General features: G+C 25.6%; 4 protein-coding genes across 4 annotated transcripts; 1 reads left to right on the top strand and 3 right to left on the bottom strand.

The window, feature by feature from the left end:
• Positions 1-364: 364 nt before the first annotated feature.
• OCT59_013848 (uncharacterized protein) lies at positions 365-682 on the bottom strand (the record flags this gene model as incomplete). Its single annotated transcript, XM_025330853.2, has 1 exon — positions 365-682. The coding sequence occupies one exon, from the start codon at positions 680-682 to the stop codon at positions 365-367; it is 318 nt and encodes a 105-aa protein (XP_025167544.2).
• Positions 683-2,583: 1,901 nt separating this feature from the next.
• Positions 2,584-4,385, bottom strand: OCT59_013849 (uncharacterized protein; the record flags this gene model as incomplete). The annotated part of the gene is made up of 6 exons (XM_025328220.1): positions 2,584-2,816; positions 2,883-3,009; positions 3,072-3,233; positions 3,323-3,705; positions 3,765-3,989; positions 4,064-4,385. The coding sequence occupies 6 exons, from the start codon at positions 4,383-4,385 to the stop codon at positions 2,584-2,586; spliced, it is 1,452 nt and encodes a 483-aa protein (XP_025167543.1).
• Positions 4,386-9,152: 4,767 nt separating this feature from the next.
• Positions 9,153-12,455, top strand: OCT59_013850 (uncharacterized protein). The gene is made up of 5 exons (XM_066141780.1): positions 9,153-9,207; positions 9,289-9,356; positions 9,453-9,708; positions 10,010-11,044; positions 11,123-12,455. The coding sequence occupies exons 2-5, from the start codon at positions 9,346-9,348 to the stop codon at positions 12,158-12,160; spliced, it is 2,340 nt and encodes a 779-aa protein (XP_066001879.1). The 5' UTR covers positions 9,153-9,207; positions 9,289-9,345; the 3' UTR covers positions 12,161-12,455.
• Positions 12,456-12,501: 46 nt separating this feature from the next.
• OCT59_013851 (uncharacterized protein) lies at positions 12,502-14,637 on the bottom strand (the record flags this gene model as incomplete). Its single annotated transcript, XM_066141781.1, has 12 exons — positions 12,502-13,202; positions 13,282-13,327; positions 13,416-13,526; positions 13,607-13,677; positions 13,737-13,761; positions 13,835-13,845; positions 13,917-13,959; positions 14,022-14,075; positions 14,160-14,181; positions 14,264-14,293; positions 14,369-14,538; positions 14,608-14,637. 12 exons carry the CDS (start codon positions 14,635-14,637, stop codon positions 12,502-12,504), a joined length of 1,314 nt encoding a protein of 437 aa, XP_066001880.1.
• Positions 14,638-17,830: the final 3,193 nt, after the last annotated feature.

The raw sequence follows: 17,830 nt of genomic DNA on the forward strand, positions 1-17,830 counted from the left end.
TAATCTTTAAGTTAATAAGTGATAATTGCAGTTTACTGTGTATTGTCATTAATGTTGAGTTTTTCCCGAATGGCTATTATATCCTTTTCTTATATAAAAACACTTCATATAATTGAGTAAGTGTTTAGAATTATTATTAGTATTACTTGTCATGATGCTATAATAAAATAAGAAAATTTTTACTTAATACGGGAGGATATACATATCCTCCCTATATATTCACGTGATTTATTCATGTGATTTCGATTTGCCGTAAACAACTTTATTTTATTAAATTAAAATATAACGCATATGCTGATTAAATAACAAATAAAACTATCTAAATATTTTCTTTATCTTGTTCTTTATTTTTTGAAGGGCAATTTCATGAGTCATGATACCATGACTTACATAGAGCACATTGCCGCTTGTTTTTCTTTCTTGATCCTTCCGAAACTTCGTCCTGATCTTGATTTCTTGAATTTGCATTTCTATTAGAACGATTTTCAATAGCTGACAAATATCTCTTATTTGCAGGTCGGCCTTTGCCTTTGTGTTGAATTGGATTTGAAATACCTAAAAATTCTTCAGTTAAATCATCATCTTGTGCTGAAAGTGATAGTGTTTGTTGCTCAATAAACTGTTGTAAAAGATTTTCTAAAACTTGGTGAAAATTACTTGCAATTGCTAGATTTAAAGCCATCTAAATAAACAAGTTAAAGTATTAGTATCTATTTAAATAAAAAAAATCAAAACTAGAAGCTAAGCCCCGATACTCTCTTTTTCCTAAACTATTTTCTAACCTATGCCCTTACCCTAACCCTTACCCTAACCTAACTAACCCTAATCCTAACCCTAACCCTAACTAACCCTAACCCTAATCTAACCCAACCCTAATTCATATATGAAATTATTTTAAACATTCTAGGTCTAACATATGACAAGTGTTGTAATTAAAGGGTAAAAGGAGTATTTGAAAATTAAACAGTTAAAAAAATGTCAAATGAACGAAAAAAAAGAAAGAAAAAGGGTTAAACGAATGAAAAAAAGAGAAATAAAGAGCATGAGAATGAAATTTGTAAAAAAATAGTAAAAAATAGTTTAATTTATTTACAGCAAAATTCAAAATATGCGAAACACACAGAAATTTTGCTGCTGGGAACTTGCCGGCTTCCCGGCTTCCCGGCAAATCGAAAAATAAATATAGCACGTGACAAATCTATTATGTAACATCATAAAAAATTGCGTAACTGTTTCGCACATAATGCCCAAATCAAAATTGAATGGACATTTTCATTGGTTAATCATTGAAAAGATTTTGGAAGGTGTACCACACAAAAGAATAGCCGAACAACTAAATATTAGTAAACCTTCTGTTTCTAGAATATTTTCATGTTTCAAAAAATATGGGTGCGTGGATTTATCGTCTTTAGGAGGACGGTCAAGAATTCTTTCAGTTGATGATATAAAGTATTTAGAAAATCTTTTGAAAGAAAAAATAGATTGGTATATATGGGAATTACAATCTGAAATGGAGTTGTGGTTAGGCCGTCGTATTAGTTATAGCACCCTCTGGAGAGCAATACATCGTCTTGGATATACACATAAACAGGTAAAAAATTTTTTACATAGTTTAGTCATTTTTCTATAAATGCAATACTATAGTCAATTTTGGTTATTTTTAGTTATCCAAATCAGCAAGAGAGCGTAATGAAAATGATAGATTAAATTTCATAGTACATATGTCTCAATATTCTCCATTACAACTTGTATTTTCTGATGAATCAGCCTATAATCGAAGAACGCTTTCTCGTCGTTATGAATGGAGTTTTAAGGAAAGGCACGCATATAAATCTGTGTTTTTTGTTCGTGGAAAAAGATATACAATAGAAGGGGCATTATGTCTTAATGGTCTTTTAGCTTATGCAATTCAAGAAGGTCCTATGAATAGTAATGATTATAGTGATTTTATTGAAAATGTTTTGGTAATTATATTATACCGTATGTGTTTAATAATTGCATGACAATAATATGATTTTTTTCATTCAAGCTTCCTAAGATGAATGCATATCCGGGTCCCTATAGTGTTCTGGTTTTAGATAATGTATCAATACATAAAGGACAACATTTACTTAACATTTGTAATGCAAAAGGAGTACGAGTTGAATATTTGCCTCCATATTCACCGGATATAAATCCGGTATGTATTCCTATATATTTACTATAATTTTTTTTTTTATTTTTTTTAGTATTCAAAATATTTTTTTATTAAATAGATCGAGCAAGCATTTTTTTATATAAAAAACCATTTGCGTCAAAATCGAAGTTGGATTGAATCTATGCAACATCCTATACAAGGTTTAGATCTTGCATATATGACTATTAATAAAAATTTATCTAAAGCATGTTTTGAACATAGTGGATATATGTAGCAATAAAAAATCTTTTATTAATGGATTAATGGATAATAAAACTCGTTATTAATGATAGAATTATAAAAAGTTATATTAAATTCTATTAATTATCATCAAAAAGTTCATTAAAATCAATAATTATTGCTTCTATATCAATCCATAAGTTGATATGTAAGTCAAAAAATACTTCTTAAATTATCTGTTCTGATAAAAAAGTCTTTCCATCTGTATTAAGTGAAGATTTAATGACAAATCTCTTTCCCTCTGGAGGACCCATTGGGAATACATATTTAATGAGATCTTGGAAGGTCATTCCCTTAGTTATTTGAATATTTGACTTGTATGGTGATTTTTTTTTAAGATGCACAGTAGCTAAATTAGGTTTTATTTTCTTTGATAAGATTGGAGTTTCAATTGGAGAATCTTTAAAAATATGTGTTAAAATAAATAATTAATACAAAAAAACAAAAAACTATAAAATATAAATACCATCAGTGGAAATAATATTATTGTGATCTTCCAAAGGTCTTTTAGAGTTTGGATAACGGTAATTAATTTTATCAAAAAGCTTAGTTAATGGTGGATGAGTTGCATCAACTCCATTGATTTTAGAAAGCTAATAATATAAAAATAAAATATGTTAATTAGGTAATATTTAAATATTAATTGTTTACTTACTATTGCTCTTGCCCAAATTATAATCATTTCATTATTTAATTTAAAATGACGTCCATCTTCTGCAATTAAACAACCTTGAAGATAATATTCGCATTTAGGAAGATTTTTATATATTTCTAATTTTGTAATATTCAATGGTGAACCAGAATCAGATTCTGACGTCTAAATTTAAATTAAAAATTTTTTATTAATTACAAATAAATATATGTATATTATAAAATATATGAATAATAAAAAATAATTATTGATACACGAAGTTTTTTTGATACAGGCTCCTCTATATCATCATCCTCAACCACAGAACTTCCATAAATTATTTCTTTTCTCTTATATTGTCTTTCAGAATATACACATAATTGCATCTTCTTATTTTTTTTCCATTCCGCAACAAATGCCACAATAGAATCACTTGATTTTAAATTAAAGTGATCTGCTTTAGGATTAGAACTTTTTTGATAACATATGAGACCAATTTCTATTTTTCCCCATTCTTTTGGAAGGTTACGAGATAAAATCTCTTCTTCAATTTGACCAAATGTAGTCAAATTATTTAAATCATAGGGTATGTCAATTGCACCATCAAGTTTTTTTCGTGGTTGTTTAAGTTTGTCAAAACAAACTAATGGAATATATCCTAAATCAAAATTTTGTAAGTTTATATTCATAAAAAATGTTAATGAAAATATTACTTACGTAAATCAGGTTTTGATATTTTTGACATAGATTGTACATCATTTGGTAGACTTGATGGAGCAGGTAACACATTACTTTTCAAAGCAGCTGAATCAACTGAAAAATCAATAGAATTTTCTTTCACAATAATACAATCTTCTTTCACAACAATATGGTCTCTTACAGCAATACAGTTTTCTTTCACAGAGATCAAATTATTTGGAATAAACTGCTTATTTATTGAATCTTATATATATTTGAACAAGATAAGTCTACAGTATATATTTATTATTAAAATATAACAAATTATATAAATATACCATTCTTTTTGCCACGATATTCCATCATACACCTTTGACAAATATTTACATTATTTGGAATTGGTGAAAAATCAATATTCGAAGAAATATTAGCAAAACCCCAATTAACAAATTCTAAGTCTAATGGACTTTTTTGATTTGTAGCGCCTTTTTGTGTAAGAGGTCTATGGCAAAAATCTACTACATAATCGCGTTCAACTTTTTTCCTTTTCCATATTACTACTCTTGCTTGACAAATACAATCTTGGCCATATATGTTTTGACAATCTAAGCAAATAAGGCAAATCGGACAAGCGTTCAAACGAAAGTTCAAAAAAGTCATTATTCAAGGACAGCGTAAGAAAAAGATTTTGTATCGTATGTATATTGGGTAGTTATGTACTGTACATTATATATAATTTCACGTGTTATATGCATCGTGTCACATGTTATATTTATTTTTTGATTTGCTAGCAAGCCGGGAAGCCGGCAAGCCGGCAAGTTCCTGGCAGCAAAATTTCTGTGTGTTTCGCATATTTTGAATTTTGCTGTAAATCATGACATCAGATACACAAGATTCAAGATTCGTGTAATATAATGATAATCAATTTATTTAAAGTCACGTGTTATATGACGTATATCTAATGGTAAATTTATAATATATTGATAAAATAAATATTTAATATATTTAATGTGAAGTTCAAAATACTGATCATCAACCCAAAGCGGAAAACGTCTAAAGCTGTATTTGATTATGTGATTTTAAAATTTATCTCCCCCTGCATCACATAAAGAATCACTGCTAATATGTTATATTACATAAAATTTTTGCCATATTAGGCTTTAAATGTTTAAATTTGCATATTTCTTTATTTACATTAATTAAAAGAATTAATAAAACAAATACTATAAATAAATCAAATAATTTCTGCATTATCTGAGAGGGCAAAAACAATTAATGTTTATTTTTTCTTTGTCACTTCTTTTGTTTCTCATCCTTTCTTTTTTTCTTCTAATGGTTTTAGTAGTTTATCCAGTATTTAGCAAATAACTTGAAATGAACAAATGACTCACTCAAATGACAAATCATTTAAGTCATTTAAGTCATTTGAAAAATATTAAATATTCTGAGAATTTTTACTAATTATTTTGTTGCTTTTAATTAAAGAAACAAAAATATTAAAACAAAATTGGTTTAATGTATATAATCAAAAATGTTTCAATAGTAGTAAAGATTTTTAAATTACATGATTTATTATTATTTTTACAAGTTATTATTTGTTAATAATATTATATTTACCAAAAATTATTTCTTTACTTACTGATAGTGATTTTATAAATAAGATTATTTCACTTTACTAATAATCATTTTATTCACACAGATAAAAGTTAAATAATTTTGCAATAAAATATTTAGTTGTCTTTATTTAATTATAAGATGGCTATAATATTTATTTATACATATAATTATACAATAAAATTTATATAATAAATAATATATCAAATATTATTATAATTTTAATAATTATAGTACTATTATAGTCATGTTATTTATTATTTTCAGATTATAGTAAAAAATAAATAGTTTGGTAAAATAATTCTGCTTGTGATTATTTCAATTACATGTCCTTTTTTTTGCATATCATGTGATTATAAACTGGCCAATAATCTTTAAATATTTTAATAACAAATAACCAAATAATAAAGGATAACAGTCAAATAATATTTAATCATTTGGCATTTATTTTCACAAATAACTTAAATGCCAAATACCAAATAATTGGATGTCATTTGATCAAATAACTTCTAATTTAAAAAATGGTCAAATGATTAGGTCATTTTCAAACACTGCTACTACAATTTTAATTGCAATATTTTTACTTTTTTTATACCATTTTTTAACTTCATTTTTAGCTTTTTTCACTAATATCAATTTGAAAATATAGATCTTTTCTAGCGGAAAAAAAAATTTATCAAAACTTCTTTTATATTACATCTAAGGTTGCTTGCCGAAACCTAGGGGTTTAGGCAAGATGGCGTTTCGCCAAAAAGTGAAATTCTGCCAAAACTATATTAAAGTTATATTAAAAAACTGGCGAAACTTTGGAGAAAGGCGAAACTGCTGAAACTTATTATAAATGCCGAAACTGCCGAAACTCTGCCAAAACTATAATAAATCTATAGTAAAATTTTGACGAAACTAATCGTAGGATTTTGAAGAGATTTAGACAAGCAACCTTAATTACATCCTTTATATATTATCATTTCATTAGTATAAGATTATATGTAAATGATGCCATTAGGATCTTTAATTAAAAATTAAATTATAATATAAAAATACTAGGCAAAAATTAGTAATACTATAATAAAGTTAGGCAAATTTCTTAATATATAGAAATCTAAAAAGTATAGGCAAATTTTTTTGTATTGTACTTTATTGTTAATTAACAATTCTTATATAGCAATATTATTTATTATATTACTATTGAAATTGTATTTCTTTACCTTTAATAATATTTCTAATAATCTGATTTTTAAAAAATTGTTAATATTATAGAATAATATATAGGGTTTCTAATTAAATACTAAATAGATATTTTGTTTATTTTTTAAAAGTTATTAATTTTCTCAAAACTTAATCAATATTTATTGAGTAAAGATATACAGACTGTTTACTATTATACTTACTGGATTTTTGCATCATTTATCTTTTGCAGATATCGCTATTTTTTCTGTTTATTCTTTTTAAACTTTAAAATGAAGTATTTATTATACAGAAATTTTAGTCAGTAGTTATTTGAAAAATAAATACTCTGATACAGTTTTAAAAAGGTTTTATATAAAAGCTTTAATAATATGCTTTTTTTTGATAAGATTTTTATATAATTTTATATAACTTTATAATTAGAAAATAAATAATTTAACTTTGTAATTTTATTTATAGAAATGCTTTCTTTTTAAAAAAAAAACTTTACTTTGTCTGATAAATTAAGATATATATATATATAGTGCATAAAATCTAAAAAAATTTTAATTTTTTGAATATGACATAGCAGTTTTTTAAACTTTACAAATATTAGAAATTTAAATTATATATTTTTTAATATAATAATCCAATATTTATTTTATTTTAATAAATTTAATAATATATATCTTACCAAATGCTTATAAAATCAGTATTTTATTATAAAAATAAAATATATATATAAAATATTTTCATTAAAACATTTTACTTAATTAGCAAATATTTTCAATAAGCTATATATATGATAATTTTATATAATCTATAATAAAATTATTGTTTAAATATCAAATTAATAAAATAATATAATATAGAAAATTTCTTAATTTACACAGGATATTCATACATATATTATGTGACTTTATTAAAAAATTATATAAAAAAAATTTTTTAATAAATATAATTTTAAAAGGAACATGCAGTATGTGTATTTTTATCTGTTTTGCAAGTTTATTTAAAGCGTCAAAATTGATTTTGAATGCCAATTTTGATTATTTAACAAATTCTTTTTTTTTTCCTGTTTTCGTCAAATTTAATTCTGCCCAATATTAAATGATCAGCATAGGAAATTTACTTTTTTGGAAACCTGTGTTTGAACACCCCATGTACAAATAGAAATTGCCTATAATATAAATCATAACTAATTAAATTATAAATAATAATTCTATATATTTAAATCAAAATAATAAAAATATAGATAATATTATTTCCATTTAAAATTGCTAAAAAAACTAGGGAGTTTTGGCAAATTGGTAAAATGCCAAAATAGCAAAACTTTGCCAAAACTATATTAAAATTTTATTGAAAGTTGGAGAAAAATTAAACCTAATAAAATTTATTATTGTAAATATTGAGTTGTCATTTTCTGATTTTTTAAAAAATGAAATATCATATAGAAACTGCCAAAACTATAATAAAACTATAGTAAAATCTTGGCAAAACTAATAACAATATTATATTTTTATCATATATTTAAATAAACTTTTTGTAAATAATTTATTAATAAATTATTAGTTTTTTTTTATAATAAAGAAATTTAAATTTTAACATCTTTAATAAGTAAAATTTGCAGTTATATTATATTCTATTTATATACTAGTATTATATACCATATAGTTCCAAAATTAAGCAACCCTCAAAATAAGTTATCTTCCAATCATAATATTGCTAAAATCATTTAACACTTTAAAATGGTGAACAATTTCATTAAATATTATAAATGTAAATTACTCCAAACTACAGTAACTCTTCTCTAATGATGCTATTGTATCTTCTTAACTGAAACATGAGAAACAAGATTTGCACGGTTGATTTATAGATCACAATATTGTGTTATGTTATACGGAGCAATCATTTAAATGCGCAGTTTTCTTCAGATTTTTCAAAAAAAATATAACCCGAAATTAAACAACCCTATAATAAATTAATTTCAGAACTATAACGGTATATTAAATAAAATTTCCAATGACTTATATTTTATTTTGTTATATAATTAAATAACTTAAATTAATAAAAGTTTATAAAAAAATATTATTATAAAAAAATCCGATCTTTTATATTAAATTATATTGATACAAAAAAAAATAATAATAATAAATATCTTTATGATATAGATCTACGTAAGTAATAAATTTTTTAATTAGTTAATAAAACGTCAACTATACATTGCTTATTTTACCTGATACAGAAATTTTTTTATAGTATAGGTTTTTTTTATATTCATTTATTATTTGTTAAGTCTTTAAAACTTTAGATTTAATGATCGGAAAAAAAATGTAAACTAAAAATAAAGTTTTTAATTACAAATATTTGTATTGCATGCATATAATAGTTAATATAGTTAATAAGAATTTTAACAAATATTGTAAATTTGTTACTCAAATTTAGCTTTTGAGGCTTATAATCCTTAAACATATAAAGATCTATGAGCTGTACAAAATATACATGATATACATTTGACACGTTATAATTTGATGTAAGGAGTAAAGGAGAAACTCCGATCGGCTCCGATCTGTCGATTTTAAATGATTAGAAATTAAAAAAACTGCGTACTAATACTGTAATAATAAATTCAACGTTAAATTTTTTTTGCACTATCCCTCCCCGTATTTTAGGGCCGGCTTATGTAGGTCCATACTTATATGTAGAGTATTCTTTGTTTGCTTTCTTGCGTATGGGATAATTTTCAAAATCAGTAACGCCGAAACCCCTGCTTGCGTTTCAGGTTGCCAAAAAAAGTCTCTTATTTTTCGTTAACGAAGGAGAACGTGAAATTGTTTATATGAATTATTTGTATGCTTCCCTTTTATCTTTTCTTTGGTGTTTAGTATAGTTTTTTTTTTCTCTCTTATTAATTCAAACACTTCTTACATTTGTTTATACTTGAAGAAACAGCTTAAAATTTTTATTACATTTTCAAGTTTTATTAGCTCAATACATGTCTGGTTCCAGAAACAATACGATGGTAGCTTCAACAAAACACAATTCAAAACCTGCTACAAGTCGATCGTCGACTACTTCTGAGCTTTTCAGCCCAGAGCGATATGCATTTTGGAATTATTTACCTACTTTGTCCTATACCTCAGTCGCCTATAACATGTTGATCGTTGTGGCAATCTTACTTGTCTTGACAATTGTATATAAGGTATTCTTTTACTCATGGTTATTGTGTGATTTAGGAAACTATGGCATAGCATGTATGCCGTTATATGATAAAAATCGTTTCGATTTGATCTGATCGATCTGATTTTTAATCAAGGTTTGAGTGTAAATTGATCATTAAACAAAATTATTTTAATGAGGGTAATGGTATTTATTGAGTTGGATCATTTAGTCATTTATTTCAGAGAGAGAATTTTTTTTAATTTGATTTGAAGAAGAATTTATTATATGTTTTGAATATCATAGTAAATTTAACTAACAAATTTCCTAATAACTTAAATTAGCATGTAGCTAAGCCCAGTTGGATACCTAGTTCCCAGCAGCTAAGCGAAAAATTTAGATTGTACATGGCTGGATCCATGGTTGGCGACTTTACACGATGGATATTCAACGATCCGATTTGGACAAGATCGCGTCAGGATGTAGTAATAGTACCAAATAAGGATGAAAAGAGTAGACGGTTGTCACTTGACATGTCATCTTCGTCCTCAACATCCTTATCACCATCTGTACTACCAACACATAATGCATCGCCTAGATCATATAAAAAGACTTCAAATTCTCGATTAACATCTCACAGGCGTCCTAGTTCGCGCCAAAAAACTCAGTCTCAAAATACTTCACATATTGAACAATCTTCAACGATTACAGAGCAAGATGAGGCAAAATCAAGTGTTACAATTCATGTTGGAGACACATTAAATTCTCGCGTTGATCCATCTCCTGTTGACAATTGTCAAGAGAGCAAAGGAGAAATCGATAAAATTGATAATAATCAAAAATTAGGAGATTTTATTCATGAAAATATTAATTCTTGGACTGAATCACAGCAAACTCCAACACCGATTTCAAATAGATGTGATAAAAATAGAGGTCTAAATTCAGATCTTACATTTTTAGAATCTACAAATAGCGGGTCTTCTAAATTGCAAAAAAAGAATTCTTTGAAAGGGCATCAAAAGCAAAGTGCTCGTAATAAAGAACAAACTGTTGGTTTAACAACTCAAGAAAGCGATGGAGAAATTGATAGTATTATTTCAGATGATCATTCTGATAGCTTGATTCAACAAAGTGACGTATCTGTACCTACCATACAGAAGAATATGCATGATTCTACTCAAGAAGAGACTTTCGTTAAAACTGGACATAAGAGACGAAGGAGGAGGACGAAAGGATCTAGGAATAATCAGCAAAAAACACAGCAAAATCAGCAAACACAAAATTCGGATCAACGTTCCTCGAAGCAAGAACAGCCAGGATCTTCACAAAAACAAGATATTTCACTACAAAGTTCTTCTAATGTACCTAAGTCACGTCATGTAAGTGAAAAAATCAATTCTAGATCGTATCATTTTTTACACGGTACATTGCATGGTCAAAATACTCATTCACAACAGCATCAGTCGAATGAGATATCGAAGTCTCGTCAGTCCGTTGAAAAGTCGAAAGCAGACATTTTGGAAAGAAATCCTCAACAACACATCGAATCTCAATCGTCACGCTCGGACCAAACGGTTTATTTTAACAAACGTACTAGTCAAATCTATCATTCTGCAAACCTGGATGATACAGCTATTCCAGCAAAAGCAACGCTCCTTGAGTCAAACAGAAAAACTGCAGTGTTCCCAAGGACGGATAATATACATTGGAAGCCAAATGTCATAACGGCACCATCTCAAGCTTCTAATTTTAATTCAAATATTTCAAATGTCCCCATATCGCGTTTTGCCACTTATGCTGATGTGATTGCTCCTCATAAATCCGCGATTATCGCTACACTTCCTCGTTCTAACACTTCGGGATTGTCCAACGGAAATAATATTACGACACCGGTCCCTGTAGCCTCTATGAATAACGCGACGAATCACCAATGGTATTCTCCATTCGGATCAGGTCTTTCAATTCAACTTACTCCGCCAGCGTCTCCCCAGAACATTCATCGTCAATTGCCTTCTACTTCGTCTTCCGTGCAATCACAAGATCGTAATCGAAATGTGATTGCGCCGCCTCCCTCGTTGTCCGCTTCAAATAATGTGTCCTCGTTTTCTTCTTCTCCGTCCTCTTCATTGTCGATGTTTACATCGTCATCCTTTCCTTCACTCTCCAATTCTCTGTCTAATCAGGACCAAAGCAAAGTTATTGCCTCCCCTGCAAACTCATCATTCAGAGAATCCCTTTTTGGAAGAAAATATCCTGTCCAGGATCAAGAAAAAGGTGAATTATCTGACGAAGATGATGATTCGAAAAGTAGGAATAAAATAATGGAAGCATCAGAATTGACCAATCAGAGGACACAGAATGACGGTGCTTTACTTGTTAGAGAAGGAAAATGCGGGGAAGGGACAAAAAAAGAGAATGTCAACTGGCGTCGTGAACAAGAATCTCAACAGCAATTCTCGTTATTTGATAAGCGGTTATCGTTCATGTATCCTTAAAATCTTAGGTACCATGAAAATGTAGTCATAGTTAAGTGAGGGATTTGTTGAGTTTTTATTTACATACCTACATTTATTCGATATCAACCTCCTAATTAGAATGATTAGAATGGTTTTTTTTGCCTTTATATTAACTAGAAGTTTTGCATTTAAAAAAATGGTTGTAAAAATTATTTTAAGTAAAAAAAAGCTTATCTTTGTATATTTTATTATACTTTATAGTATTTTTGCTTTCATAATTCTTATGTTTAGTGAATCTTGTACAGTACAATTTGTAAAAAAGTAAAATAACATCAATTTATTTAATATTACAAACTATTTAAAATAGATAAGTATAGTAACTAGTCACAATGATGGTGTGCCACAACTGTCTTTTCAAATTTTCGCAATTGCTCCACAAATCCCTGATTGGGTTTCACATTTGGTCTCTTCTCTTTAACTAAATTAAATGCTTGATTATAATGTATTTTTTGTGAATTCATCAGGTAGGCAATTACGATCGATGTAGATCGGCTTATTCCAGCTAGACAATGAACATAGACACGACCGTTTGTTGACTTTGCGTTCTCGATAAAATCAATACATTCATGAAAATGTTTAGATATATTGGACGATGGGTCGTCCGTAATATTTATCTTGAGATACCTGAGAGGAACGATTTCATTATCTACCACTTTATCATTAATTTCATTTTCTACCGCTTTATCAATAAATTTATTATCTACCGCTTTACCAATAACAACAATTCCATTATCTATCACTTTATCCCCGATTTCATTACTCTCATTTGATGAGTCATTACTTTTTTTCAAAGACTGCTCTGAATCTTTAATTTGTTTTTTTTGTTGATCCAAAAACTTTAATATTTTTTCTTCAGTTTCCCAATAATTCGAACCACCAGATAAATTGATAACGTGAGTTATTTTATTAGATAAAAGGTGCGGAAACCAACGAGCAGTTTTTGCATCACCCAAATAAAGAAATTCTGGGATAATAATATTGGGCGTGTTGCTACCTTTTGCCCCCGTTAAAGTTATATAGTCTAGTAGGTAGGAAGACATAATTCTTTTTTATTTAATTCTGCAAAGTATGAGACAACACGGTTTTGAATGTACATTTACCGTTTTTAATTGGATGATTCACATGACGTACGACTTTTGTTATTAACTAAAAATGCCGTGCAACATATATCAATTCATTGTTTGATTTCTAATTCTAGAATAAAATCATAGTGTTCTTTTTTCACAGGCTGTACTGATAAACGTCCGCGGTTCAATAACACCATATCCATCAATTTGTCCTTGTGAGCTTGCAATTCTTTAAGTGTGATAAAACGTTTGAATTTACGAACAAATTTAATATCAACCTATTATTATTAAATTATGAGTATGGATAAAAAATTTCACTATTAAAAGTCGAATTTTTTTTTATTTTCTTTTTTTTTACCATAAACCATCTTGGATTATCTTTATTTGACTTCGGATCATAATATGGATGAGACTCATCGAATGCGGTATCTACATTTTAAAGAAAAAAATTAATTATATGTCCAGTAATGTTTATTTACTTAACTTACAATCTGGATAAGCCTCTTTCACTATCTGAAAGAAAATAATATTAAAATGGTTTATGTCTATAATAATTACACAAATATTATGTATTTTGCATTATTACCTCTGCTAATCCTATAAAATATAATTAATCATATTAGGAATTATATAAATGATCCAAATTGAATTTAATAGATTTCCTTTACCTGCTAATCCGGGTGTCTTGCAATTAGAGTGATAAAATAGTACCTACATATCATAAGTATTTAAAATTGAATGATCTTAAATAGTGTCAAATAAAAGCTACATACTTTGTCTTTGACTTTCATTTTGTCTCTCATAATATTACGCGCTTCGTAATTTCTCTATAATAATAAACAATAATAATATTATTATTAAATTTAAAATAAACTATTTAAAGGAATGATTATTTATTTAAGCACATTTACCACACCATCCCATTGAGAGACACTATTGAAAACATAAGCAATAAATTAACTAATAATAAATATTTTATAATATGAATTTAGACTAATCAAATCACATTACTAACCCGTCGGGCATATCGGCCAAATCATCTATGCTAATGAAATATATATTGTTAAAAAAAAAATATATATATATATGAACAAAATCTATATTCTTTTATAAGTCTAACCTAAACTTTACATCTTTTCCCTTTACAATCCGTGAATTAGGTTCAGCTTTCATAAGCCAATATTGAAAAGTTTCTACTTGTTTATTCGAGCTTTCATCAGGAGAATTAGTTGTTTTTACACGTTTATCAAACACGGAACGAATCTCATAAACTGAAGTTCGTTTTCTCTTCTGTAATGTGAATTTAAAATAATTCTTAGTATCAATAAACTAATTTATAAAAGTATCATTTGTGTTTACCAATTCCGCGGTTTCATTTTCCTGAGACATATTTATTCAAATTTTTAATATCAACTTTAACGATAGAAACGATTGTAATGAAACGCGTCAGATCAGCAGAAATTTCGACCAGAATTATCATTTGATTATTTGAATGTATGAGTAATTATTGCAATAATAGGAATAATAGGGGCAATTTGTAAAATCATATGTTAAAGCTTATTTTTATGTTCTACTAAAACTTCTTTGGTTCTCTTATTTTAAAAGATCAGTACTTTAATATGTTGTGTAAATTGAAATAGTAGAAAATAAAGAAAATTATATTCTAATTATAATTTTACCAAAAATATTATAAATTTTATTTTCATAATAAAATACTGATTTTCACAAAGGTAATAGAAAAAAAAATTTTTAATTATAATTTGCCCAGCATATTTTTGAAAAATTCACTTATCAGTTACAATTTTAACCAATTATAACTGGTTAATAATTGTAACTGTTACTATTTTTACATATATAAAAATAATAATAATTTAAATAGCCAATTATTTTTTTTTTATTTTACTACTGGTATATAACTGAAGATTTGAATGCTAATATATTAAATAATTAGTACTACAGACTACAATATTAGGTATGAAGAATTAATTATATCATTTATTTAAAATATATAAATTATAAAAATAAACACCTTTTTTTGCAAGCATGTGATTGGTAAAATTGATAAAAATGTTTATTTTTGCAATATCACATTTTTTAAATTAATTTACTTTTTAAAATCATATTTTTTTTAATTATAATTTATTTTATTTTTTAATGTAAGGAAAAAAAATTTTTTACATATTCAAAAACAAACTTTTTAACATAATAACTAATAAAAAAAGTGTTTAAAATTTAAACGCACCTGCGTTTGAATGCACCCCCATAGTATAGCTCAAAAATGAAGTTTGTTATAGTAAGTAAAGTTGTAGAGGAGGCAAAAATACGCATATAACATGAGTTTATTTATAGGTATATAAGGTAAAAATTGTGTTTATTCAAAAATCAGAAATTTGCCAGTATCACGTGATAAAATGATCAGCATTTTTATTATATAAAAATTTCCAAAAAAGGTGTGCGTTCAAACACAGGTGCGTTCAAATTTTAATCTCATAAAAAAATTTATGTAAAAAAATGCACTTTATAATTTATATAATAAAAAAAAAACTATTAATTGTTAAATATGTTTAAAAAAACAGAAAAAATACTGCAGCAAAGCAGTTTAATTTAAATACTTTTATAATTGAAAAGTAGATTAACAAAAAAAATCATATAGAATCTAAAAGAAAATTTTTTTATTTTAAAGCAAAAATATTTTTTAAAAAAAAATCTATTATAAATATAAAACTTTTTTTTGCAATTTAATTGCTAGTTCATATATAAACAATAGACTAATTAAAATAAACACTTTGTACACATTTAGAATATATGATTTAGAGAGTGATACAAATTATTTTAAAGCATTAAAATTTATTTTTGTAAATCAATAATTACTTAAAATTAGGTAATATTTACAGATTTTAAAATTATTAAATTAAATACAAAAAAAATCCATACTTTTTTAATTAATTTTTTTTAAAGAATATATTAATATTTAAATATATATATAAAAGTATGTAAATATACAGTGAAATTTGATAAATTGGATCTTTAATTTGATAAATCAAATTTGAGCCTAAACTGAACTTTTTTGCTAAAATTAAATCACATATATTAAAATAGTTTTGATATATCAAAGTTATTAGTAAAAGTTTGATATTCAATATAAACCAATAACAGATTAATTTTCTAATTAGCTATAGTAGATAAATCAGATTATGTGATCATTAGCCAATAAAATTTAAATAATGTAATGTGGTAAATCTTAATTTTGACCAGAATTATAAAAATCTTAATTTCAGTTAAAGTTATATACCATTTATATATTCAATTAAAAATTTTCAATATATCAAAATTTTAAATTAGATATTTTTAGTAGTATAAATAAATCTAATTTATTAAATTTCACTATGTATAAAATTTGAGACTTTTAAAGCAAAAAAAAAGTGGCATATATTTATTCAAAATATTGCTAATTTTAGCTAATTGGCAATATTTAAGAATTTTTTGTAAAATTTTAAGTTTTATAGTATTAAATATTAATATTAAATATTTGAATAAAAAAGATATAATTTCAAGATTTTTTCAATAAAAAGTTTTTAAGTAATTTAATTAAAAATTGATTAATTTATTTAATTTTAATTTGTTCAATTTATAGATAGATTTTTAAAATTTTGAGTTTTATAAAATTAAAATACTTAATACTATAATTAACTGAAGTTACTTTAATATCTATATATGATTATGTAATTTTTAAATTTTAAAAATTCAAAATTATTATATAATTATCTTATAGTAGTATAAAATGAAAAAATGTATTTGTAACGACCTATTACGAATATCCTTTTTTTAATAATAAACATCCCAATAATAAATTTAATATGTGTTTCACAAATAAAATTTTTATATGTAAAATTTAATTTGAAAAACTTTTAATTAATGTACTTAAGACAGTTTCATAGATAAAATTTTAAGTTATAAGCAGTTTCTTGAAATTTTTTAAAAAATTCTTTTGTCTTAGTTACACAACTGATCTTTTGTTTTTGTTTACATTATGCCTGATCTTAAATTTTAATTGAATAAAATTGGAGTTGTTACAAATAAGACGTGTAACAGGCTGTTACAATTAGATTTATTCATAAAATAAAATAATATATTATTATCTGATAGAAAAAAGTGAATAACATTATTTTTACTTATTACAGGAAAATGATTGGCTGAAAATAAGCCACAAAGTGGCTTATTCAGTCAATTATTTTCCTGTAATAAGTAAAAATAATGTAATCATTTTCTATCAGTTTACAGTTATCAGTAATTTAAAGAGATTTAATAGGACCCTGAATAATACTAATATAACTTACAAATAAACTTTAAGTACTGAAGTAAAAATACATTTTATGACATAACTCTATTAATATTAAAGCTAGGAATTCGATTTTACTATTATTAGAATCCTTTCATTGAGACAAATCTAATGATATATATTTCATTAAAATTGAATCACTAATTATGTTAAAAATAGGGTATGTAGGATAATGAAATTTTGAAAACACCCTTATAATACACAACTTTTGAAAAATTTTAATATAAACTCTATGCAAACTCA

The sequence above is a fragment of the Rhizophagus irregularis genome, chromosome 21 (assembly GCF_026210795.1).
Source record: "Rhizophagus irregularis chromosome 21, complete sequence".
NCBI classification, from domain to species: Eukaryota; Fungi; Glomeromycota; class Glomeromycetes; order Glomerales; family Glomeraceae; genus Rhizophagus; species Rhizophagus irregularis.

Coding starts and splice junctions, on each gene's coding strand:
- OCT59_013850 (XM_066141780.1), top strand. Junction 9,709..10,009: donor TCTTGACAATTGTATATAAG/GTATTCTTTTAC, acceptor AACTTAAATTAG/CATGTAGCTAAGCCCAGTTG. Junction 11,045..11,122: donor ATGTACCTAAGTCACGTCAT/GTAAGTGAAAAA, acceptor CATTCACAACAG/CATCAGTCGAATGAGATATC.